General features: G+C 40.8%; 2 protein-coding genes across 2 annotated transcripts in view; both read left to right on the forward strand.

Moving 5' to 3' along the window:
• Window positions 1-25,930, forward strand: part of LOC126399840 (alpha-N-acetylgalactosaminide alpha-2,6-sialyltransferase 1-like) — a 52,834-nt gene that overhangs the window by 21,194 nt on the left and 5,710 nt on the right. Inside the window, exons 5-7 of the mRNA XM_050060138.1 lie at window positions 4,487-4,625; window positions 4,718-4,821; window positions 5,188-5,271. Coding sequence (XP_049916095.1) covers window positions 4,487-4,625; window positions 4,718-4,821; window positions 5,188-5,271 — 327 coding nt within the window. The remainder of the gene's footprint in view (window positions 1-4,486; window positions 4,626-4,717; window positions 4,822-5,187; window positions 5,272-25,930) is intronic.
• On the forward strand, window positions 14,526-25,800 carry LOC126399707 (alpha-N-acetylgalactosaminide alpha-2,6-sialyltransferase 1-like). Its single transcript, XM_050059889.1, has 6 exons — window positions 14,526-14,704; window positions 18,011-18,224; window positions 19,085-19,247; window positions 21,887-22,049; window positions 25,462-25,600; window positions 25,693-25,800. The coding sequence occupies exons 1-6, from the start codon at window positions 14,604-14,606 to the stop codon at window positions 25,798-25,800; spliced, it is 888 nt and encodes a 295-aa protein (XP_049915846.1). The 5' UTR covers window positions 14,526-14,603.

The raw sequence follows: 25,930 nt of genomic DNA on the forward strand, positions 1-25,930 counted from the left end.
CTGCTAAGATGCTTTATCTTATTTAATCTGCACAAAAACTAAAAGTGTGATATCAACACGCTGAGTCTTGTTGTCACTGAGGCAGCGTACAGGTGGGAGTAGGAAAAAAAAAATGTTAAAGGAAGAGATGCTATAATTATAAATAATCAGTTCCAGGTTGTTGAATGCTCATAAAAGTAAACATACACAAAATAAATAGACATAATTACTGGCTTCATAGCTAGGTGTGTTCTCTAATATTGATCAGACATACAGTAATCTAGAGGTGAGGTAAGTATAATTACACTAATGATGATTATAATAGTTAGAACCAACAGGTGCCTGCTGACTAAAAACAGACAGCTGACAGAAGCATACTGCACTATGACAGATTTGTCCACTCTTTCCAAATCCTGCCTTGAAGCTGCGTCTACGGTTTACAGTCCACAGTTTGAAGCTCAAACACTCACTTTGTAGCCTGCATTAGTGTGCAGAAAAAAGTCGTATGAACTCGACACCTTCTCCTCCACTCACCAATAGGCTCGCATAGTTTCATCCTCAATGCTGCTTTAACCAGCTGCTAGTATTAAAATAATCCTGTGTGTCATTACAGGCTGTAGGGAGACGTTATTATCTGTAATTAAGTTGGATTGTTGCGTCACTGGATTGTGCATGTTGGAAGCTGTCAGATCCTTTTTAGTGGAGTTTCAGTCAGCACCATGAGACCTGCAGCAAACACTGTCTCTGCTGCTAACTATAGTAGCAGGAAGCTCATTGGCTCATCATGGGCAAGTGTTGATTTCAATGAAAACCTCAATGAACTTTAATGATTAATTATTTTTACTTGGTTGATCCATCTATCCATTTTCTGCCTCTGTCCTGGTCCATGCTGTATTTGTTTAACTTATTATATCAGTAGGAATTTTTGCTATGAGCCTGAGGCTTTTATATTATATCAGTAGGAATTTTTGCTATGAGCCTGAGGCTTTTAGCTATAGTTCTTATCACTTATTGCATCATCAAATAATCTGGCTATTTGTTGGCACAGTTTTAGGCTCAGCAGCTCTGTTTAGCTCATGTTCAGCACTCAGCCAAGGCACACTGACATTATCATCAGGAAGTTCTGCTGGAAAAATAGTTTCGACATGTTGACTCTTCATACCATGAAAAGTATACAAGGAACAAAAATACTGACTCCAGGATGTCAGTTAGTCAGCAGGCCCCAAACGGTCATGTTTAAATGGAATGTGTCAATAGAGAGTTGATGTCATTGTTTAAACATGCTTTTTTTCCCCATGACATGTCAAAACATCTGCTCTGAGAAAGAGTGACAAAGTATGCCTGGTGTTACTTGTCTGTTCTCAGGACAAACGTCCCCTGTTCTGTCAGAGCTAGTGGCTGAAGACATTGAGAAATGACTTCTGGGAACTGCTGACAGGTCTTAAACAAACACTTAATCGCAGAGGTGTGGACTTGAGTCACAATACTTAGACTCAAGTCAGACTCCAGTCACAAATTTGTTCACTTAAGACCTGTTTCCACCAAACACTTTCAGTATGGTACCTTTGGAACCAACAGTAACCCTTCAGACATGGTACCTAGACCCTAGTGTTTCCACCGCAAACATTGCTCTTAAATGTTGTCACTCACTGCTCCGTCCAGCACTCACTGTATTTCCTCATTACCGGTGACACAGAAGGAAGTCTGCACCTCGTTTATCATCCACAGAACGAGGCTGCACGCCAACATTTTCAGAACAAAATAAAACAGGCTGCAGTGAGAGTCTCTCTCCATGGGATATTTAAAAATAGTGGGTTTGTGCATTTAGTCCTTCTCAGGCAAGCTCAGGGGTTTAGTGTTGCTGGAGCCCACAGGATCAACGCTCTGTGACGCTTTTTTTTCTCTGAGTGAGGATTAGAATATATGCAGTTCACATAACCCGGTCAAAATTAATATAAACATTTGAAGATCCACTCATCACTAAAAGTGTATGTCATAAAAACTAAAGTGATGGTCAAAGTTTTCACAGTGAAATTTAAGGTGTGCTGATGGATTCATGTCATCAGCCGATGCACTGACGTTACAAGTTCCACCTTAAAAGTCACCAGCAGTCGGCCCAGTGAATTATTTTTCTCAGACTCCAGCTGCTGTGAGAGGCAGCAAAACATCCTTTCATTTTATAGTTACAGTTTACTAATAAAACTCTCCACAGTATGAACAGTGGTTACATGAGCCTCAAAACCAGCCACAAGATCGTACCAGATCTGTGTGCTAGGTACCCCAACAGAGGGGGGACCAAACATGGGGATGGTACAGAACGGTTCTATTGGTACCATCCACAACTTTTCACAGTGGAAACGGAAAAAAAGTGTCCCGAACTGAACCGTACCGTACTGCTCGGTGGAAACGAGGCTATAGACTCAAGTCAGACTCGAGTCACAACTTTGATACAACTTTGACAAAATAAAAAATGACTTGCAATTCAACTTGGACTTTAACGGTAGAAGAAGATTTCCGCACACTTACATCTATGCAGTGTCTCACTTTCAGTCTATTCGACCTTCAAAGGTCGAATAGACTGAAAGCTCAGCTATTTAATATAAAATGCAAAACTTTTGTTTTTAACTACAGGTTTAAGTTAAAGATCTCAGACTTTTTATGCACTCAAAGATGAATTTATCTTAAATTTTGGTAGCAAATTCGTTAAAATCCAGGTTAGTGATTACTGGGGCTGCCCTCGACTAAGAATATTCTTAGTCAACCTAGTCGTCATTTAGGGCCATTAGTCGACTAGTCACCCACATGTTTATGATATTAATTTAATTATCAAATTACATATTTTGGGCATGTAGCTACTTCCGTGTTTTAGATAATACGTCATGTTTGTAGTCGACCAATGAAGATGAGTTTACATATCACCTTGGGTTCGTCCTTCACCTTCTCAAAATGATCCCACACTTTGGATTTCCTGCCTGACATGTTATTAACTAGCCTGTGGAATAACCGCAGGTACCAGCCCTGGAAATTAGGGGCCGTACACATGCTGCGTATTTAACCGCCAGGAAAACACCAGGTCGGGCGCTAAGTGCTACTCTTGTGCTTTTTTTGTGCCAGCCATCAAGAGCATGGTGGCTGGTTTCGTCTAGGGTTGCTCAGCAACCTTAACAAGCGTTATATAGCCTATTTACCTGAAATCCTGAGTGCAGAGCTGATCTTCTTCCAGGTGCTGTTTATAAGTGTGTAGGCCTATCGTCTGTGGGACAGATGTAAAGCTCTGGGTAGCCCTGCACTAACATGATCAACTTTTCCGTATTTATCAGACTGAATATTTACAGAAGAAGGGAAAGATATCGGTCAGCTGTGATTGGTTTGTAACGTGACTCTTGTCTGCCTGCTGAGCGTGGCCTCTTCCTGTGTCTGTCCTTTCAAATTAAATTCCAACATGGTCCAGTCATATAGGATTCTGCACCGAAGCGACTGATGAAATCTTGCTGACTTATGACCTTTCTGCTGGACCACTAGGGGGCAGCCCTGGTGATCACTTCTTTTTCAAAATAATCCAGCCACCTGACAGGTGTGTCGTATCAAGATGCTGATTAAACAGCATCATTACCACACAGGTGCACCTTGGGATGGTCACAATAAAAGGCCACTCTATTATGTGCAGTTTGATCACACAACGCAATGCAACAGATGCCCCAAATTTTGAGGAGGAGGTGTGCCATTGGCAGGCTGACTGCAGGACTGTCCACCAGAGCTGTTGCCTGTATACGTAATGTTCATTTTACTACCAAAAGCTGCCTCTAATGTTGTTTCCCTGAATTTGGCAGTACATCCGACCATCCTCACAACCACTCAAAGTGATGACTTGCTTTCCTATACGCATTCAATGTTGTTCAACCAACCTAGAGCGGTTCATCCAGTTCTACACAACAGTTATTCTGCCGTCTGCTCAGCTCTTACGACCTCATTTGGACCAGCCCCCCAATGCAACAAAGACATAACACAATCATAACTCAACTGAATAGAGAGTCCGTGCCACCCTGCCTGTCCAGGGTGTTCCCACCTTTTGAACTACAAAGCAGATCATCAAAGACCCTTCTGCCCAGCCACCAAATAATGTGACCTCTCCTTCAGCAGGCATTTCAGACGGATGACTGTGAGCTAAAACAAAAGTTTTTTCCCACAGGTCTTCACACTCATGAACTTTTACTTTGTTTGTTTTGTTAAACAGCCTTTAGGTTTCTGTGCAGTTATCACAATGACTATGCTTTTGCATTACACAGATTTATGTCACTTTCAATAAATTTATTTTTACCTATTTGCCTTTTGCATGTAGTAAACTGAGTAAGTAAGTAAGTAAACTGAGAGCTACTGACAGCCGCTGTCATGCTTGAGCTTACAGTAAACTTGATTCAGATTCTTTGTGGGTATCACAATTTAGTCTCTGCTAATTAAAATTAATTTGTGATGGTCACTGTCACATTTGGATCTGTTTGTGCGGCAGGATGAACGGTGCAGTCACCGAAGGTTACGAGGAGGACGTGGGAAACAGAACTTCTGTGTATGTTCACACAGCACACTCCATCAATGCGTCGCCATATTTTTTCAGCAAGTACGGATACAAAGCCGCCCCTCATGATGAGGTATTAAAGCTTGAATGTAATGTGTAATATCGAAATTTGTAATTTATACCCCACACATACACACTCACCTGTCATCCTCTTCCTTTTGGCAGGGTATAAAATACGTGATGATACCTGAGGGGATGAGGGATTACAATTGGCTCGGTGGTCTTCTGAGAGGAGAAATTATTGCTAATGGCTCATATAGAAACAAGAGGTGAGTATCAACTCTCTATATATTATTAGTAGAAGGTAACACGTACACCCAAACACTAAAACACATACACAGTATATCCAGTGCTGGAACATATCAGATTGGGCCTGGAAATGTGTCGTCAGGTCACCATGTTTGTCATATTAAACATTCACTATATGCCCCTTTGTAGCTCAGACAGGACGTCACAAAGCTTACTTAAAAAATCAGGCAGTTTAATCCTATTAGAAGGGAAACTCTTATAATGTATGATTTTGGTTGAAGCTCCAGCTGAACGTATTATCTGCACCGTACAGACAGGAGATAAAAAAGCCAGCTTTGCAACATTCTTTCCTTATCCCCATTGACTGTCTTATTTTAACCCCACAGGCCAAGGACATACTACTCTGGGCAGTACAACGAGTCCCGCTTCTATGTTCTGCACCAGGATTTCCTCAGATACGTCAAAAACAGGTCCTCTCACAATCCTATCCAGCTCTTTCACTCTTTATGATTCATAATAACGATGATAATAACCAGTGGTGGAATGAAATACGCTTTGAAGCTTTTATTTGTCTTAAAAAAGGCGGTTGCTAACAAGTGGCTACATGAGACTACAGAGGTTGTCAAGGTACTGGGACATTAAATGTCATCACACCGAACAGGAACACTTAAGGTGGATTTTTACTCTGTATGAGTTTTTTTTTTACTTGTGCAGTGGTGTGTCTGTCACTCTGCAGTTACACCTCCAACACCTTCCACTGAGGGAAATGGTTTCAGCTTACAGAAATAGACAGGAGGTGCGATGTGTAGTTACATTTCTGAGGAAGTGCATGTGAGGCTATGGCGTAGGCTCTATGTCGATGCAAAGCCTACGCCATAGTTATGGCATCGATTCGACGCAGAAGTATAAATACCGCATTATTGTTAATGTTTACAACAGTCATTCTGCTTTACCATGCTACTAACCAAGACAAGGAAAGTTGTTGTCGTCATAATATAGTCATGTTATATTTATCTTTTCATCTTGTATCTCCTTAATGTCAGTTTTCCCCACGGTATCATAAATGGTATCACATATCGATATTTTCAAGGTATTGTATCAAAGTTAGAAATGCGGGTGTCGTGACTACTCTGCTAAGATGCTTTATCTTATTTAACCTGCACAAAAACTAAAAGTGTAAAATCAACACGTTGAGACTTGTTGTCACTGAGGCAGCGTACAGGTGGGAGTAGGAAAAATAAAATGTTAAAGGAAGAGATGCTATAATTATGAATAATCAGTTCCAGGTTGTTGAATTCTAAGATAAGTAAACATACACAAAATAAATAGACATAATTACTGGAGGTTTGCGTTGCTGCTGTAAGTGCTGCTGAAGTCATGCAACAGTGATGTAGTTCATTTGTAGCCTAAAGTTAGTTTTTTACTTCTGACGCTTGAATTTATGCTTCAAAAATCATGAGTGGTGTTTATTTGTGTAGATTATCTTGCTGAACCAAATGTGTAAGTATCATAAACTTTTATTTGGCACAGAGCTTATTTTCTGTAATAATCCAAAACTAAATGTTAAAGAACTAGTCTGGTGAACCCAAATGCAGACATGCTGAAGTTGGAGCCTGCTATTTGAAGCAGAGTAGACTGTAGATGGTCAGCAGCTGCTGCTCGACTCCTGCACACCAGATTCCACTTGTTTGTCTCATCTTATATGTGAAAGACTTACTGTTGATATATAAGTTCATATGACACTGTTTATTACCCACAGGTTCTTAAAGTCTCATTCTCTGAATAGTTCACACTGGGCAATAGTCAGACCAACCAATGGGGCATTTGCTCTCTTCCTGGCTCTGCAAACCTGTGACACTGTAAGTTAATATTATTTAAACTTCTCCACATCATCTATACTGTAGTTCATGCCTCTGATGAAACATGAAACAATATGAAACATTCAGTATCAGCCCGGTCTAATAAATATACGTGAAATAGACACAAAATCTGCAACATATTACGTGATGGTGGGCACAAAAACATTGTCAATGCAACGTCAGTGAAGATCTTTTGTCTTGGTGGACACATGAATTAGGATAAAGAGCAAAAAGGTCTGTGATCATGGGCCGATGGTGTGGTGGATTGGTCACACAACATGGACTTTTGACCAGGAGAAATGTGAAACCAGAAGTCAATGTAGTGATGTGACTCTTATCTACTTCACGTAATTATGCAAAGTACTTTATATAGGTACTTTACCTAATGACACAAAGTACGTAAGTTTACACCACTTACGTTCCGCAAAAAATCAAAACCACATCTTTTTTTTTACCCGTAACCTCACGGCGACCATTTCCCCATGTTAAACACATTAATGTCAATTTTGAAACAGCGATTGTTTGCACCAGATGTTACCTTTGCATTTAAATTTTTTTTTGTGTGTGTTGCCAAATCATATTTTTAAAACATTTTGTGTCCACCACGTGATATGTTGTGAAGAGGCAGTGTTGGCAGGTGGGAAATGTAGGATTATCATACCAGAGACTCAAAATTCGTATTTTGAGGGAAATTATCGTACACCCGTCATAACCAAAATAACAAGCCTACTGATGTGCTATAGGCAAATATAGTCACTCTAGTGTTTACTTTTTTGGTATACTTTTTTGTCATAGAGAAACCGTATTCATGATAACTGACAAGAAAATAAAGAGTAATCTGGCTTCACTTAGTCTTGTCTAGTCTAGCGTCGGGCGGGCGCAGCTGTCCATTCAGCCAATCGTGCTCATTGTTCTGAGACAAACGTCACCCGTATCTCATGCTAAGCAAAGTGTGATTGGCTGGAAACATGTCACATGGGAACAGATGCCTTCAGGGTTCACAAAAAAACTCTGGCATACTGTTTACAAAAACACATTCACGAAATGGTCCAATTATCGTACATTTGGCCTTTTTTGGGATTATTGATCGTACATCGTACAGAGGGCCAAATTATCGTACAAATACGATAATTATCGTACACCTGGCAATGCTTTGAAGAGGTCATGTCCATCTCAGTCTTTTTACAATGCCTTGCAGTGTGTTGATGTCATCTTTGGCGGTGTATATGCGTTGTTCAGCCCCTGCAATGCGCCCACTGCATTCTTTACTGTCAGTTTGAACATTTTTATTTGCTGATAATACACCATCGCTTTCAGTATGAAAATCTTGTGTGAAGGATTGTATGGCCTTGGTAATGTCTGAAAATGAGGGACTTTCCATGCTCTTTGCGTCTTCAGTGTTACCTGTCTGTAAAGGGCTTGCGCTGCTTCTATCTTCCAAATCCGAGCCCGACATGTTGTCTTCCTTAAAACCTCCTTCGGTTGTCTTATTTTGGTCTTTGCTTCCTTTCTTCAGCATATTCACCTGTAGCAAGTTGATACACACCTTTTGTGGCACTTTTTATGCTGAATGAGATTGTTTAAGTAGTTTTAATATCAGATTTAGCAACAGAGCAGGTGTAACCACGACTACGCATCGCACCGCCATTACCAGAAGTCAGTCATGTCTTCTCATGCGTTTCTGTGAGACTGTGTTGGCAGTAGGAGATAATTTGCACATTAACTCTAAATATTTATGGTTATAAGTTCTTTAAAGAAAAGTTCCGCACTCAGGGAAATGCACAAATTTGCTTCTTGTTGACAATGAGATTGATGTTCTTGACATGAAACTTAAAAAGAGTATTTATAAAAATGCAGAACTTTTCTTTTCACAAATCGTGTCTTGGTGTGTGTTTTTCTCAGTCATCCCTGATCTCTGTTTTTGTTGTTTTCAGGTCAGTGCGTATGGATTCATAACTGAGGACTACAAGAAATACAATAACTACTACTTTCAGAGAAATATTAAAACTCGTGTCATTTTCTACTCCAATCACGACTATATCCTGGAGATGAAGATGTGGAAAAAACTACATGACAGCAAAATACTGTGGCTTTATCAAGGACCGGACTCAGGAAAAGGGACAGAAAAGCCGAAGTAGCACTGATACTGATACACTGAGGATGGCATCAAGAATCTAGGTCATTTTATAAACTGCATATTTAAAAATGTTATTCTTGTTTACCCAAACCATGTGAGACAATATGTGACTGACAGTTTTGCCTTCCTTTGGTGTTTCTACACCTTAGTAAGTCTTTCATAGATATTCTTATTTGACCCTCACTGTGGTGGATAAAATTCAAGTAACACCTCCCTGCACACGGTTTAACAGCACGACAAACTACTGCCTCCAGGAACAGAGACTTTAATTAACACATCTGGTTTAACTTTTTTTTTTAAATTATTATTATATTTTATTATATTATTATTATTATATAATTATTATTATATATTATTATTGTTATTATTATAATCTTACTGAAGGTCGGATTTATAGAAGGGCTTTTGTGTCAGCCTGCATCAGTTTCAGCGAATTGTAGCAAATAGTTTAAATTGAAGTTTCTTCTTAGGTGCTCAGTCATTCTGAGATATCAAAATATTAATATCAAAGTACCAAATAAACAGTAACAAATAACAGAAATGAAAGCCAATGAATAAGAGACATAAGGAAATACCCATAGGGTATTAACACTAAATCAGAGACGGTTCAGGAAGTAGATGGCACACTTTAAAAGTTAGGCGATGCTTGTATTTGTGTCACGTGGGCACATGGGAGAAGTTTGCCTGGCAGAAATATTATTCATTTTAACATAAACCATGATTTTTTGCCCCTAAATATGACAAAAAAATCCCTTTCTGGCAGAAATCACTCAAGGCCGTATCTACTGTTGTATTGTTTTGAGTCTGCTTTCATCCATCCACATGACTTTCACAACATTTCAAAATGAGGTAGGGGATACAGGGGAGAGACTACAAGTACCGTTTCGTAGCACTGATAATGCTTGGGTGTCGTCTTTTGTTATAGAGCATCTTTGACTGCATAACATTCGATATACTGTGACGTAAGTAGATTATACACGAGTTTCCTGTTTACAAAAAATCATCAGCACAGTACAAACCTCACTGCTACAGTGTCATGATTGTGGACCTTTGCAGTATTCAGAAAACAAACAACTTGCCTGAACCACTGAAGCGGGATTTATACTTGTGCGTCTGTTCTATGCAGTCCCTACGCCGTAGCCTACACACTTGGCCTACACCATTGTGAGCATTTATACTTGTGCAGTGGTGTGTCTGTGTCACTCTGCAGTTACACCTCCAACACTCTAGTTGGCGGCGAGGTTTCTGTGAAGTGCTGTAAAGTTTAGTTGATTCAAAACACACATTAAACACACATTAAACATGGCTTAATAGAGACAATTTCAAACACAAGAACACAAATCAGCTTCACTATAACTCGCAGCATTCACAGACAAACACTTGTCTTTATCTGGACACATTTTCCCCACAAATACAACATGCTAATGTTATTAGCACAAGCCTATGGCATTTTACATTGTATAAATTAGCCTAGCGGTTAGTGGACTTTTCCTCTGCTCATATGAAGCCAGGATAAATCACACACAAGACTTAAAATGCTGGGGCATTGGTGGCTTAGGGGGCAATCACACAGAAATGAGACGCAGAAATGCGGACGCTTCAAAGACGCTTGAAATGCTGGAAGCGCTTATTCAATGCGCGCTAGACAAAAAAAAACCCCAGCAAGGAGCGCCTGTGGAGTAGCTGAGCTGTGTGTGTTTCCCCCAAAGACAGTAGAGACAGTAGCTTACATGAAACTAGTACTGAGTTGTGTGTGTGTTGTATAATTCTTCAAAGTCAAAATCTTGTCAGTATAAATTTCTTGTCTTCGGATTGCATTGTGTTGTCTGTCGCTCGTAAGTGCCGTAAAACTGCCGTAACTGACCAAACTGCCGTAACTGCAACAACAAAACAGGAAGGAGGATTTGATTTGATTGGTGCTACTGGCGTCTGACGCTCAAAAAGTTGAAAATATTTTAACTTTTCAGCATCTACGCACATCTAAAAACGCATGTCTAAAAAGAAGTGTCTACAAAAACGCACGTCTAAAAATGCGCGTCTAAAAAGAAGTGTCTACAAAAACGCACGTCTAAAAACACGCGTCTAAAAAGAAGTGTCTACAAAAACGCGCGTCTAAAAAGACGCTGGAAAAACGCCGGTCAGACACGCTGTATCATAGGAAAACAATTGTTTTAGAGGCGTTGGCTAGTTGGCTTCTAGTGTTTCATCTCGGTGTCATCGCCCCCTTAGTGGTTAGAGCACGTGCCCCATTGCACAAGGCTGTTGCCGCAGCGACCCGGGCTCGACTCCAGCCTGTGGCCCTTTGCTGCATGTCACTCCCTCTCTCTCCCCCCTTAAATGACTTAAAATGTTATTTTTGTGGAGGCTTTATTGTCTTCACAATTTATTGTTTCTTAACTGTGAAATTAAAGTAAATAAAAGCTTTGTTTCCACTGAGGGAAATGGTTTCATCTTACAGAAATAGACAGGAGGTCTGCGTCGCCTAGACGTGTCGTTATATTTCTGGGGAGGTGCACGTCAGGCTACAGCGATTCAACGCATAAGTATAAATCCTGCATAACTTTTCAGAGTAACATTTACACACCATTCATTCTATTCGCTCTAGCTAGCTAACGTGTATTCCAGCTAATGCTAATTGAGACTACACAAAGTTATCTCCCGCAATTAGGGAGAAAAAATATGTTTATCTCTTGGATTCAGACCACAGAAACACCTGCAAACAAGAAAAGTTAGCATTTATGAAATTCTTGCTGTTAGCATGGACGAGGACAAAGCCTCATCATTTTTGATAATAGTTATCAAGTAAGCTAACTGTGTACTGTTGTATGCCACTGCTTACTATCAAAATATACCAGATCTTTATATATGCCAGATATTTAATTGCAAAGAAATGGGATTTTCAGGATTTATGCTAGCTATTGATAGGGAACTGCCCATTGGTTCGACAGCCCATTGGTTCGACATCCCATTGTTCCGACCATATTAAACTCAAGTCCTTTCCGAAATCATCATGATGCCCTGTGGTTAAGGTCTGGTTAGGTTTAGGCACAAAAACCACTTGGTTAGGGTCAGGAAAAGATCATGGTGTGGGTTAAAATGAAAAAGAAAGTGACAAACACATAAGCCGTGAGCCTGCTCCGCCTCTAGCCGGTCGCGGCGCACCATATCCCCGCCGCGAGCCGTTGAGCACCACGGACAGTCGGACTAATGGGATGTCGAACCAATGGGCTGTCGAACCAATGACATGGACCCCTATTGATATAGATAATTCTCTACTCTGCATTGAAACAGAGGTTTCTTGGTATTGAACATTTTCACCTGTTTGAATGATTTTTTGTTACCCACCACATGTGTGCACATTTCACAATGGCTTTGCCCAGAAACCCATCTGTATAGTGAGTTCTTAAGTAAGAATATGATAATATATGTGAAAGTGTCTGATACATTTACATTTATTATGATACATTTATTGCACTTGGTCTCTGTTAGCTTTTATGTTAGTTGTTATCATACACATTCTGGGAATAATGCAAGCATTCATATACAATATATATAATGTACTAGTGTGTGTTTGCTTCATTAAATCATATACTTCCTTTGTATTTTCAAGTCGAGATGAAATAAAAAATGCCTTCTTAACTCTATAAGTTAACATTGCTGGACATTTTGTGTATCTGTTTAACAGTATAAAATAAGCAGCTGTACACTGAAAAAAAATTATTTCATTAACTGGGCCAACTGCTTTTAAGGTGGAACGTTTCCTTGTAATAGTGTTGGTGACGTGAATCTATCGACACACCTTAAATTTCAATATGACAACTTTGACCATTGCTTTAGTTTTCATTGTCTCGCTTGGATGACAAACACTATCAGTAATAATTGGATCTTCAAGTGTTGTAGGTATATATAATGTATATTAATTTTAGTTGGATTATGTGAACTGCATATATTCTAAACACGGGTGTTCACTTTGAAACTGTACAGATCTGTGCTGCCCAGTTGAAGATGTGTGTGAAGCATACACTTTTTACACATATACTTAAGACCTCAAAGCCTTCACCACAAATGAGTCTGGACAAACATGGGTGATAACTGGAACTTGACTGGTTGGTGGAGGCAAACAACCAATAGGTGGTAATTCTGGTTTTCTTTTATTGTATGAGTAACAAATGTGCAACCGTGTGTGTTAAACAAACAATCAGCAATGAGTTTGAAGACAGCAGCAGATTTGTCTGTTGTAGGATGGTTTCATGTTGTCTTGTTTAGACTTGTTTTCACTTTGATGGAATGTAGTTGGTGTTGATCTGTTGGTTTCTGGTCTGTTTCAAGCTCACGAGACAGCACGTCCTGTGGTTACGACAATAATCTTGTATGGCACTGGATAATCTGAAGAAGTCCCTATTTATAAAGCTACTTTATCCACAGCCAACCCCAGTCAGCAATTACAGTAAACACAATCAGCTCCAATATATCTGATGAGATTTTCATGACATGGATTTAAAGAATAATCTGACATGTGATGGTCTGATGGTTGATCCACTACTTTGGTACAGACTGAAATGTCTCAACAACTATTACTCATAAATCAGATGTTCATGGTTCCCAGATGTTGAAACCTGATGACTTTGATCAGCAGTTTAACATTTGTGGTTTTGACTGAAATGTCTCAACAAGTATTGAACGGATTGCCATGAACTTTAACACAGACATTATTGTCTTTAGCACGAAATGCGACTGATGTCTGAAGGGGATATGATATATTTAGCCTACACCTAAGACACTAAACTTAACACTGGAGATGTAAAGTCTCCCATTTAATGATTAAAAAAACCTATACATTTCTAAAACTAGGATATTTATAATTTGATTGTTGCTGTATCTGGATTGATACCTTTCAGTGCATTCACCACCACCAAATAAAAACCCAAAGTTATTAACTCAGTTGGATCCTGCACTTTAAGATGAGCAACAGTTTGACTGAGCAAAGTAGATTCCTCTGAAAGTTATTGAATCAAACAGCATCACCTGCTGACTTATTAGAGTTACAGCTGCAAAGGGAGAGCAGAATCAAACATAATGGAGGTCCACAAGTGTCACAGAAATGATAAAAAATAAATAAATAAATAATTAAATCAAATTAATTAATTAATCCATAAATAAATAGACTAAATTACAAAGCAATCCATCATTTGATATTTTAATGGCCAATTAAATAGGAACTATAAAAAAAGAAATATTAATCCGTCAATTAATAGTTCAATAAAAAACTAAGATTTTCAAAAACAGCATAAAACAGTCAATTATTTCATCAAATTTAATTTTAAATGTATTTGAAAATGTGGAACTAAATAACTGGATTTACAAACTGAATTAAGAATAAAGATTTTAATCAGACATTTTAAAGGGAAACTTCCTTTCTCCTTTGCTTTCAGGCCCCCAGAAAGGCCGCTCAGCTCAGCCATAGATTTAAATAATAACTACGCCAAGATAGTGCCTATTCATTCCAGTGGAGTTGCATGAAACACATTTTGGGCCATATTGTGACAAAATTTGACGTAGATGTCTGAAAGGATAAAGTGACAAAGAGATTCTATAAAGTCTCTTGTGCAAAACTTCCCCTCTGTTGTGTAATAAACCAGATATTGTGAAGTGAAGGTGTGTGACAGGGTGTGTGACAGTAGTCTGTAGCAGTAGACTATGCGGTGGCCCTGCCCAGTAACGTCTTGTGATAAGATGTAGATGCTGCAGGTGCCTTTTCCACTTCGGTGCAAAAATCAGGAGGGAAAACAAACACTCAGTCTCAGGGATGGCACTCCTCAAGTCAAGACATTTTTTTTTGCTGCTGGTGATCTCAGTTTTAATTTTACTTTATCTTCTATCATGGGGAGATTACGCAAGAAGTATCAGGTAAGTTGTACTTAGTCTACAACAGTAATTCTAATAAATGCTTGGACGCTGTGTAAAAATCATCAATAAAAACAGAATGCAATGATTTTCAAATCCTTTTTGACCTACAGTCAGTTGAACACAGTACAAAGACAAGACGTTTAATATTCAAACTGATAAACTTTATTGTTTTTTTGTGTGCATATACACTCTGAATTCTGAATTTGATGTCTGCAACACATTAAAAAAGTTTGGACAGGGGCATGTTTGCCTGTGTGGCATCACTTTTCCTTTTGACAACACTCAGCAAGCGTTTGGGACCTGAGGACAGTAATTGTTATAGTTTTGAGAGAGAAATTATTTTCCATTCTTGCTTGAAATACAACTTCAGTGTCTCAACAGTGCGGGGTCTCAGTTGCCGGATTTTGTGCTTCATAATGCGCCACACTTTTTTAATTTTAGACCGGTCTGGACTGCAGGTAGGCCAGTACTGGCGCTCTTTTACTAAAAAGCTACACTGTTGAAACGTGCAGAATGTGGATTGGCTTTGTCGTACTGGAATAAGCAGGGATGTCCCTTAAAAACGACGTCATCTGGATGGCGGCATATGTTGCTCCAAAACCTGTATGTACCTTTCAGCATTCATGGTGCCTTCATAGATTTCAGAGTAACACTCCCCCATTACCATCACAGATGCTGACTTTGAACTTTGAGCTGGTAACAATCTGGATGGTGCTTTTCTTCTTTAACCCTGAGGACACAACGTCCATGATGGACTCGTCAGTCCACAGCACGTTACCACTCTGTGTAAGCTCCAGAGAAGTCGATGGTGTTTCTGTATGTTGTTGATATATGGCTTTCACTTTGCACAGTAGAGTTGTAACTCGCATTTGTAGATGCAGCAAAGTGTTTACTGACAGTGGTTTTCTGAAGGGTTCCTGAGCCCATGTAGTAATATCCCTGATATGGTCATGTTGGTTTTAATGCAGTGCCTTTCCCCTTGCATGCAGAGATTTCTCTAGATTCCCTAAGTCTTCTGATGATGGATCATAGATGGTAAAATCCCTAAATTCCTTGCAAAATGCCTTGAGACACAACACATTCTCACTCTGACCTCGTCACATATTGACGTTTGCTCATGGAATTTCCACGTCCAGATGCGACATGCAAGGTACCCTGGGTGTGTTGGTTATTGATGTTCTGAGACACCGTGTCAAGTTCTGTCTGTTACATGCATTGTCTTCTTTCAAGATACACTTCTGTTTTCACAGGAAATTTAACTTTACATACAGTCTCTTTCAAAATAAACACACTAGGTCAGTACAACACCGTGAACTGATGTTTTTTTTCCTTCAACAACAAAAGCACGTGGTTGGGTTTGGGCAACAAAAACACGTGGTTAGGTTTCGGCAACAAAAACACGTGGTTGCTTTTAGGCAACAAAACACGTGGTTGGGTTTGGGCAACAAAAACACACGTGGTTGCTTTTAGGCAACAAAACACGTGGTTGGGTTTGGGCAACAAAAACATGTGGTTAGGTTTCGGCAACAAAAATACGTGGTTGCTTTTAGGCAACAAAACACGTGGTTGGGTTTGGGCAACAAAAACACGTGGTTGGGTTTAGGCAACAAAAACAAGTGGTTAGGTTTAGGCAACAAAAACACATGGTTAGGTTTAGGCAACAAAAATATGTGGTTAGGTTTGGCCAACAAAAACACGTGGTTGGGTTTAGGCAACAAAAACGTGGTTAGGTTTGGGCAACAAAAACACATGGTTAGGTTTAGGCAACAAAAGACATGGTTAGGTTTGGGCAACAAAAACACGTGGTTGGGTTCAGGCAACAAAAACACATGGTTAGGTTTGGGCAACAAAAACACATGGTTAGGTTTAGGCAACAAAAATATGTGGTTGGGTTTGGGCAACAAAAACGTGGTTAGGTTTGGGCAACAAAAACACGTGGTTGGGTTTGGGCAACAAAAACACATGGTTGGGTTTAGGCAACAAAAACACGTGGTTACGTTTATGCAACAAGAACACGTGGTTGGGTTTGGGCAACAAAAACACGTGGTTGGGTTTAGGCAACAAAAACAAGTGGTTAGGTTTAGGCAACAAAAAGACATGGTTAGGTTTGGGCAACAAAAACACGTGGTTGGGTTCAGGCAACAAAAACACATGGTTAGGTTTAGGCAACAAAAACACATGGTTAGGTTTAGGCAACAAAAATATGTGGTTAGGTTTGGGCAACAAAAACACGTGGTTGGGTTTAGGCAACAAAAATGTGGTTAGGTTTGGACAACAAAAACACGTGGTTAGGTTTAGGCAACAAAAAGACATGGTTAGGTTTGGGCAAAAAAACATGTGGTTGGGTTCAGGCAACAAAAACACATGGTTAGGTTTAGGCAACAAAAACACATGGTTAGGTTTAGGCAACAAAAATATGTGGTTGGGTTTAGGCAACAAAAACGTGGTTAGGTTTGGGCAACAAAAACACGTGGTTGGGTTTGGGCAACAAAAACACGTGGTTAGGTTTATGCAACAAAAACACGTGGTTGGGTTTAGGCAACAAAAACGTGGTTAGGTTTGGGCAACAAAAATATGTGGTTGGGTTTGGGGAACAAAAACACGTGGTTAAGTTTATGCAACAAAAACACGTGGTTAGGTTTCAGAAAAAACAACAAGGTTTGGCTTTAGAATCTCATAGGACGTGAACACCGCTCTCAGGTCAAAGTCTGTGTTTGTTGGACCCATCCACCCGTCCTCCCACCCGCCATATTCGGACGGCTTTTTTCGTTGGTGTCTGACGCCCCAAGTCACTGCCCAAGCACCAGATTTTGACGACTTCGGTGGAAGACCAGGCTCTCAGAAACATTGTTCTTAAACTGTCAGCCTATTTGCCTACGCAGTTTTTTACAAAGTGGTTAACCATGCTTTTTTGAACATGTTGCAGGAATCAAATTCAGAATGAGTGTATATTTACAAGAAACAATAAAGTTTATCAGTTTGAACACTGAATATTTTGTCTTTGTACTGATTTCAATTGAAAGTAGGTTAAGAAGGTTTTGCATATCATTGCATGTGTTTTTAATGACATTTTACCGCATTTTACACAGCGTCCCAATGTTTTTGGAATTGGGGTTGTAGAAAGACTTGAGAGGAAAGAAAGGAACTTTTCTAATATTTTCTAGTTGCTAATCCTGTGAAACTGTCTTCAGGAAATGTGGTTCAGAATATTTCCAGAAATAGCTTTTGCATTTAAGTCGCATAAAAACATATCTTCTATTCTATTGTTGCATCTTTCTCTTTGTGTTTGTCAAATTTCCACATCAGCTTGAGGACTTTCTTCAACATAGAGGGACAAGGAAATGAGGAAACGTATGACCTCCTGGCTGAAATGGGAGACCTGACTCCACCACCTGTTGTGTTTACACATGCTGCTGTGGCTGAGACTCCCATGCCCATCCTCTACAGAAGTTCCTTCAAGAAGGCTCCTCGGTGGGATTTCGATGATGTTTATAACCAGGATGCTCCACCCAGACGCTGGGTAAGTATGCTATGAGAAGACAAGACAGTATAATAATTATATGCATTACCTTTGTGGGAGTGGGTAATCTGCACAGCCACATGTTCAGCTGTGTGTCTCTGGTTTGACCTGCATGGATTTTCTGTTTGATTTTTCCTTTAAAGCTATTACTGCTGTTAATCAGACTTTCTTTGTTGGAGCTTCCTGTTTGGCTTCATGTCTGCTGTTTCTTCAGCTGTGAGCTGGGGCTTCATTAAATCACCATGAACACAATGCAAATTAAAGTGTCTATGTTATTTTTAACTTTATGGGCTCTATAGTTTCGCAGACCGGGCGAGGCGGGGGCGCTTCGCCAACTGGGTGTGGCCAGGCGGATTTTGCAAGTTTGGCACACCGTGCGCGCTGGCGCAGCTAATCCTCTTTCCCACCTCCGTCCCTCCTACCTGCGCAAGTCAGAAAGAGGGAGGAGAGAAGGCGTGGGCTGATGATGCAAAGGTAGCCTGGGAGGAGATCACCACAATTGTAAATCAATGTTGTGTTTCTCTGGTGCGCGTGCGCGCTCTCTCTTTCTCTCTCGCAGTCTCACTCTGTTTCTTTTCTTTTGACTTTTCTAAGGTGACAGATGCTGAATATATACTCCCAATCTGATGCTGTGGCTGTTTGTGGTTGGCTGAGAGGGATGTGAACTAGTTAGTTTGCAGCTGTGTTAATCAAATCAAGTTGGGTTTCCATTACGCGTGCCAAACGTGCCAAACTACCAAACTGAGCGCGCCTCGGGTTGCCCTGCTCGAAACTAGCTCTGCGCGGGTTTCGCCACCCTGCGCTGCGCCGGGAAACTAGAGCCCTCTGTCTTAATCCAATCTATTATCCTACATTTTCAGACATGTGCTGAGTCTCTGCGAAACTCTGAGGATGAGAGCTTCAAAAAGGCTTTCCTTCCCAACATACGTGTGTTTCTGCAAAAGGACAACATCAACGTGAGCGAGTGGAACCGGCTTTCACATTTTAACAATCCCTTTGGTTTTATGCAGTTTCCCTATGATGGTAAGTGTTTCTGTGTGTCTGTGTTAGACAGGCACCAAGTCACTGGGGTAGCCAGAAAAAAGACATTGGGTGTGCACCAGCAAATACTGGGTGTGCCAAATTTATTTTCAACAGAGTGTTACACCTCCACAAACATTCCAAAGAATGTATCTCTCGAATACAACATTATTAACACAAAACATATCCACACGTTGTGTGCGTTCTATCAGTAATAGTCAACAGTAGTTCACAGCAGGTCTAAACATTCACACATGTGACATGCTCTCAAATAAATCAATAACAAAGTAATAGAAAAAGCACACTTTGTGTTCTCAAAAAAACCCAAAAATACCACAAAAACATAACACACACAGACATTGCGTGCCCAATGAGATGAACATAGTGAAATATAACACACTCATGCGCGTACTCATGCACTCTCATAGAGCCATAACGTATCCACATTACGCATGATCAACAAAGCTATTTAACCATCTGAACACAACTATTGGGCTTAGCAGCAGAGTAAAGGACACAACGATATTGCTGCTTACCTGTGCGCACTGCGCAGCTCTCAATTTAAAGGGCAAGACGGCGTGGCTTGGCCTTGAACGCATTTATTATTTCATCAGAGTCCAGTTTCTCCGCGAGCTCTTTTTCAAACATGAGCAGCGAGATGCTATTCAGTCTCTCTGTGAGCATTGTAGCTCTGCTGGTGGATTTAATCCTGTTTACAACTGAAAACAGGCGCTCCACAGAGCAACTTGTAACAGGCAGTGTTATCAGAATACGCAGTAAACAGTTCATGTTGGGAAAAAAATCTTTGTCACATGAGTCCAACACTTCAATAATGGACGGGAACTGATGTCCCCCGTCCACTTTCCGTTTGATGAGTTGCCCAAACACAGTCAATTCAGAGGCCTCCAAACCAAGTCCATAATGCCTGCTCGGCGCGCGCAATGCGTCCAGCTGGCAAAACGCGTCTGATGCAGGCAGCAGGGAGGCAGCAGCCTTCATTATTCCATAAGAGTCACTCTGAAAACGGTTGTTCAGTTCGACCAGCTGTCTGTCAAGGATCATAATCCACAAGGACTGCAAATAAGAAAAAGTCCTCCTCTTTCCACTGACAGCTTCCGTGGCTGGGAAAGCTTGCAGTTTGGGCTGGCATGCAGGCTCGTCCACTGTGGAAAGATCTGTGATCCCCGAATTAGCTGTATTGGGGTCGTCTGGCACTGTAACGTTAGCTGCATCATTCCCCATGGTGTGTGTAGCCTCACTAGCCTGTGTCGGAGGGGTCGTGGGCCTGCTTGTTGATGGAGAGGGAGAAACATCCTCCTCAGTTGTCGAACTTGTGTCCTGCTGGAAGTCAAGTCGAGGTTTTTTAAAATAATTTATCAGGGAACTCTGTTTCATCGCTATTAGCAGCAGTTAGCGCTCCCGCAATGCTTGCTGGGCGAGGGGTCACAGTCAGGTCTTTAGGTTGCCAGGTGCAGGTGTGGCAAGGCATTGTCTGATGGCAATTTTTTTGGGCCGGCACACCCGTGGCTACGCCATTGCACCAAGTATGTAAAACCTGTTTTGCATAATAACTGTGTTCAGTGTGGTTAGGATTAAGTTGCATTAAATTATCATGGTCTTATGATGTAAAGTTATTTCTTTTCAAAGCTAGTAGGTGTTGCCAAATTCTAGAGAAAAACATTTTCTTTCCAGGACGAGTTCCATGACAATGAGAGATCCAGACCATATCCGTATCATATCACGTATTGCTGTTCTACATACTGTTTGATTGTAATCTGATGTGGCACTAACTGATTTTTTAACTGATTGCATTGATGAATGGTCTGTGTGGACTGATGTAGCAGCAAACTATTTGCTTTGCAAAGCTGAAGTGGGGTAATGCCATCCTGAGCAGAAAATGAAGTCACACAATCTGTGTATCTGGGTTTCCTCGTTGTTGTTGTTGTTGTTGTTGTTGTAAACCTGTCCAGCTATGTGAGCATGAGTGCATGTGTGTATCCCCCTCATAAAGTCGTTATAGCTACATATTAGCAAACATTTGCTTATGTGCACATCCAGCAGCCATGGAGCAACATTAGCATGTATTTGGAGTCCTGTTTGGAGCTGCCTGATGAAATTCAGTCTGATATTGACTCTCTTTTAGCTCTGGTTTTGGTCTCCACCAGCTCCTGAGACAAAATACCTTTAGCTGATAAATGCTCCACTATGTTCACCAGCTAGTTGCTAACTGCCATTTGCTGCTGAGCAGGAAGTGTACAGTAGATTTTTTTTTATAGTTTTCTTACAAAAACAGTTGCCTGCTGCGGCCGAATACACCATGAAAGTGAAGCCAAACAGTAGAGCTGCGGTCGGGCAGCTGAACAATAAACAGAAGCTCTAAAGCTCTGTAAAGTCGAGGGGAGCTGCAGACTGAGGTGATAATTCTCTGGAGGTTTGTCACTTTGATCGACCACTTTCACATTTCCAATTTAATCCACTGTTACTATGAAAATATTAATTCTAGCTGCTTCAATAATCACACAATAGCAACCACCTATGCCATTAGCAATATGCTAGTGAGTTCTGCCTGCAGAAAATGTTCTTGTTGTGAACTGTTCTGCATTTTGAAACACGTTATGGATGTATGTTTTTTGTTTCTGCAGAGGTGATGAGTGCTGTGAAGTTGATCCCAAAGCCAAAAGAGCCACTGCTCCTTCCAAAGCCAGGCAGCGGCGGGTGTGTGCGCTGTGCTGTGGTGGGCACGGGGGGGATCCTCAACGGCTCCAAGATGGGGAAAGAGATCGATGCTCACGACTACGTTTTCCGGTAAGAAAGAGACCTGGTGGGGCCCAATCTTACGGGCAATAAGGTTTCAAAACAACTTGACAAGTAATTCATGGAGAAGATCATGAATCTGTGTGTCAATTAAAATGTCTTTGCTTAACACCTGTCAGAGGTGGCGGATATAAGGAGCGCTAGCATTGCCTATAATTCCTAAGGTAATATTTAGTTATTGCAGGGACCTTTTAAGGACATGATCTGTGGGTATATCAACTATACGTTAGGGTGTACATCAAAACCGTCCTGATATACAACCCGCCAACAGTCGGTCACAAGGCCTCACATCTTCTTCTACTGTTTGCTTAAATATTTATCAGTTATTTTAAATTAGTCAGTTTACTCTATTATCCTGTGAGTGCACTGGAATGACACATTTTGCTATAGAGTCCATTTAAAAACTTTATTTCAACTGACTAAAAAAAAAATACTCAAGCCGCCAAGAGTATCAAGCATGAATGTCGAGGTGTTCGGATGATAAGATCATGGGTGGCAGCAATGAGTTTGTTCAGCATGGGTCAACAAGGAAGCGACTCCAGGATGTTTAACTTATTTTTCTGCTGTGACAGTAGGTAAAAAAAAACTTTGCTTTCCTGCCCTGCTGTTCTCAGAGGAAAAACTTAACACTGATAAAAATTCTATAATGATTTAATGCCAATATACAAAATGATCTACCCACACAAGTCAACACTCTGTACTCTAGAGCCTTATTTGGCAGTAGTTGTGGTTTCTTGCTGAAAACTTTCTTCCAGTCTGCACAAGGATTTTCCTTTTTATTTATATCAACCTCCACTTTGACAAGTCCTCCAAGCTTTTTTGAATTAAACTTATAAGAACAATTAGTTGTTGGATATTGGATATTATTTGTGCCCATATTGCCCCTGCCAGTTAAGTGGAGCTAAAGAATTTATACATTTTACATTTAAACACTTTCTTGCCGGGAGTTTGTTAAGAAAATTGATGCCACTCTCATGTCTGTATGCTTAATATATAAAGCTAACGCCAGCAGCTAGTTAGCTTAGCTTAGCATGAAACCTGGAAATAGAGTAAACAGCTAGTCTGGCTTTGTCCAAAGGTAACAGAGTCCACCCACCAGCACCTACAATGCTGCGTTCACATGCAATCAGGCAGTGGGACGACAATTTCAGGATGGCACAGCAAAGACAAAAATGCTGTCTCAAATCACATACTTCCGTTAGTACACTTCCAGTATAGGTAGTATACTATGTGCACTATGTACTTATTGGCGTAGTGCGCGGATTTCGACAGGGTAGTGTTGTCTCAAACCAAACATGGCCGTTGTGCACTTACCGGAAGTGACAACCACAAATTAGCTAGTTAGCAAACTAGCATTAGCATTTATGTTATCGTTCGCGATACCAAATCATTACAGACTGCTAAATTAATCCAATAAACATACTGCTGCTTATACCCAACAACAGTATAGTGGTGCTTAGTGCAAAAAACATGTAGCCTATAACTTACATTTGTACAATGCAACGACGTTCACGGTCACACAGTCCTCGGCCGCCATTTCCAGTTTGAAAAGTGGTCCCTCCCCTTCCGCTACGTAGCCAAGATGGCGACCATTGAGGGCGAGAAGTGTCCATAGTTCCACACTCAACTTCTTGACTGTTTTGAGTGCACCATCCGGGTACTCATAGTGCACTGCATTTTTCCATACTTCTCAGTGTGAACGCACTTATGCACTCAAAATATTAAGTGTAAGTACAGAAGTACGCGATTTGAGACACAGCAAAACAGTCCAATAGAATGGCAAGACGGTAAAACGAAACATGCATGATGATATGTTGCAAGGGGGATGCCATATTATTTACAAAGAATAGAATAATATAAATTAGATTAAATAATTTCATATTGAGGCGGCACGGTGGTGCAGAGGTTAGCATTGTCACCTCACAGCAAGAGGGTTCCTGGTTCGAACCCAGGGTGGGGGGATCAAACCCAGGGTGCAGGGTTTGCATGTTCTCCCTGTGTCAGCGTGGGTTTCCTCCAGGTACTCCAGCTTCCTCCCACAGTCCAAAGACATGCAGGTTAATTGGTGACTCTAAATTGTCCGTAGGTGTGAATGTGAGTGTGAATGGTTGTCTGTCTCTATGTGTCAGCCCTGTGATAGTCTGGTGACCTGTCCAGGGTGAACCCTGCCTCTTGCCCAGTGTCAGCTGGGATAGGCTCCAGCCCCCCCACGACCCCTAACAGGATAAGCAGTTACAGAAATGACTGAATGACTGAATGAATGAATGAATGTTAAAATGGCATTACATTTGGTGACTTGTTTCAGAATCAAACTCAAGGATCAGTCTTCACTTGGGACTTGAGTGCAAATACTTAAGACTTTCTTGTGGCTTACAATGCAATGCCTTGTCTGACCTCTGCTTAATCCTCTCTAACTGTGGTATCTGGCACTGCATACTGTCATAAAACGAGAGGTAAAGGTCATGTTTAACACAAACACAGATACTACCTCTCATGATATGGGTGTGTGTTTTGGCATTTGATGTTGTTTAACTCGCACAGTGACTATTCTGTTGCCTGCTCACCTCTTTCAGCCTCATCAGAGCTCAATATTCAAATGTAGGTTGTCTGCATAGGTAGTCTGTGCCCAGCCTATCCATTCCATTTAAAGGTAGGGTCTGGAGGATTTTCCAGTTGTTGTTTGTGAACACACATTCAAATTTGGCCCCTCCTATCAGGCTCAACTCTCCCGGGTGTACGGAGCCTGGAGGTATGGAAGAAGGCTTCACAGAAGGTTCAGACAAGGCTCGCGCTGGTGCACGCTTGGACGCGCTCGGGCATGGCACCTGCACTCTCTCATTGGCTGGGGAAATCTCGGCCCAGAAGCGGTCTGAGCTCACAAAAACATCAAAATACAGTTAAAGGGCAGGAGCTCTGCAAACAGAGTCACCACCACACATGAGTAGAAGCCCATAGGTAATGATTAAGCAGGATTTCATTTGTTATATGTCTATATTTTGTTTGAAAATCCTCCAGATCCTACCTTTAAATTACAAAAAAGAAAATCATCACGAGTCCTTCTGCTCAGTCCTCCCAAAAAAATGTCACCTTTCTTGTCTGGCAGGTAGATCACTGTGAGCTAAAACAAGTAGGTAACAGTCTCTTCCTGTAAGCCTTCTGTTTGTTTAACAGCCCTTGATACCACAGTGATTGTACATTTACACCTTTGTATTACACAGATTTATATGTCACTTTGAATTTACCTATTTGCCTTGTGCATGCAAGTAAACTGAGAGCTACTGACAACCGCAATCAAGTTTGTTTATAAAATAATTCAGATTCTTTGTGAGTTTCATATAAATTAGTTTCCGCTAATGAAAATCTATAAAGCTCATTCTCACATTTGGATCTGTGTGCGCTGCAGGGTGAACGGCGCAGTCACCGAAGGTTATGAGGAAGACGTAGGAAACAGAACCTCTGTGTATGTTCACACAGCACACTCCATCAGATCTTCGCCAATAATATTCAGGAAGTTCGGATACAAAGCCGCCCCTCATGATGAGGTATTAAAGCTCGAATGTAATGTGTAATATTGTAATTTGTAATTTATACCCCACACATACACACTCACCTGTCATCCTCTTCCTTTTGGCAGGGTATAAAATACGTGCTGATACCTGAGGGGAGGAGGGATTACAATTGGCTCGGTGGTCTTCTGAGAGGAGAAATTATTGCTAATGGCTCATATAGAAACAAGAGGTGAGTATCAACTCTCTATATATTATTAGTAGAAGGTAACACGTACACCCAAACACTAAAACACATACACAGTATATCCAGTGCTGGAACATATCAGATTGGGCCTGGAAATGTGTCGTCAGGTCACCATGTTT

Source organism: Epinephelus moara, chromosome 13 (assembly GCF_006386435.1).
Source record: "Epinephelus moara isolate mb chromosome 13, YSFRI_EMoa_1.0, whole genome shotgun sequence".
NCBI lineage: Eukaryota > Metazoa > Chordata > Actinopteri > Perciformes > Serranidae > Epinephelus > Epinephelus moara.

Excerpts from the sequence above, each read along its gene's own strand:
- LOC126399707 (XM_050059889.1), top strand. The coding sequence starts at position 14,604 with ATGGCACTCCTCAAGTCAAGACATTTTTTTTTGCTGCTGGTGATCTCA. Across the intron at positions 18,225-19,084 it reads ATGCTCCACCCAGACGCTGG|ACATGTGCTGAGTCTCTGCG; the intron begins GTAAGTATGCTA and ends CTACATTTTCAG. Across the intron at positions 22,050-25,461 it reads GCTCACGACTACGTTTTCCG|GGTGAACGGCGCAGTCACCG; the intron begins GTAAGAAAGAGA and ends TGTGCGCTGCAG.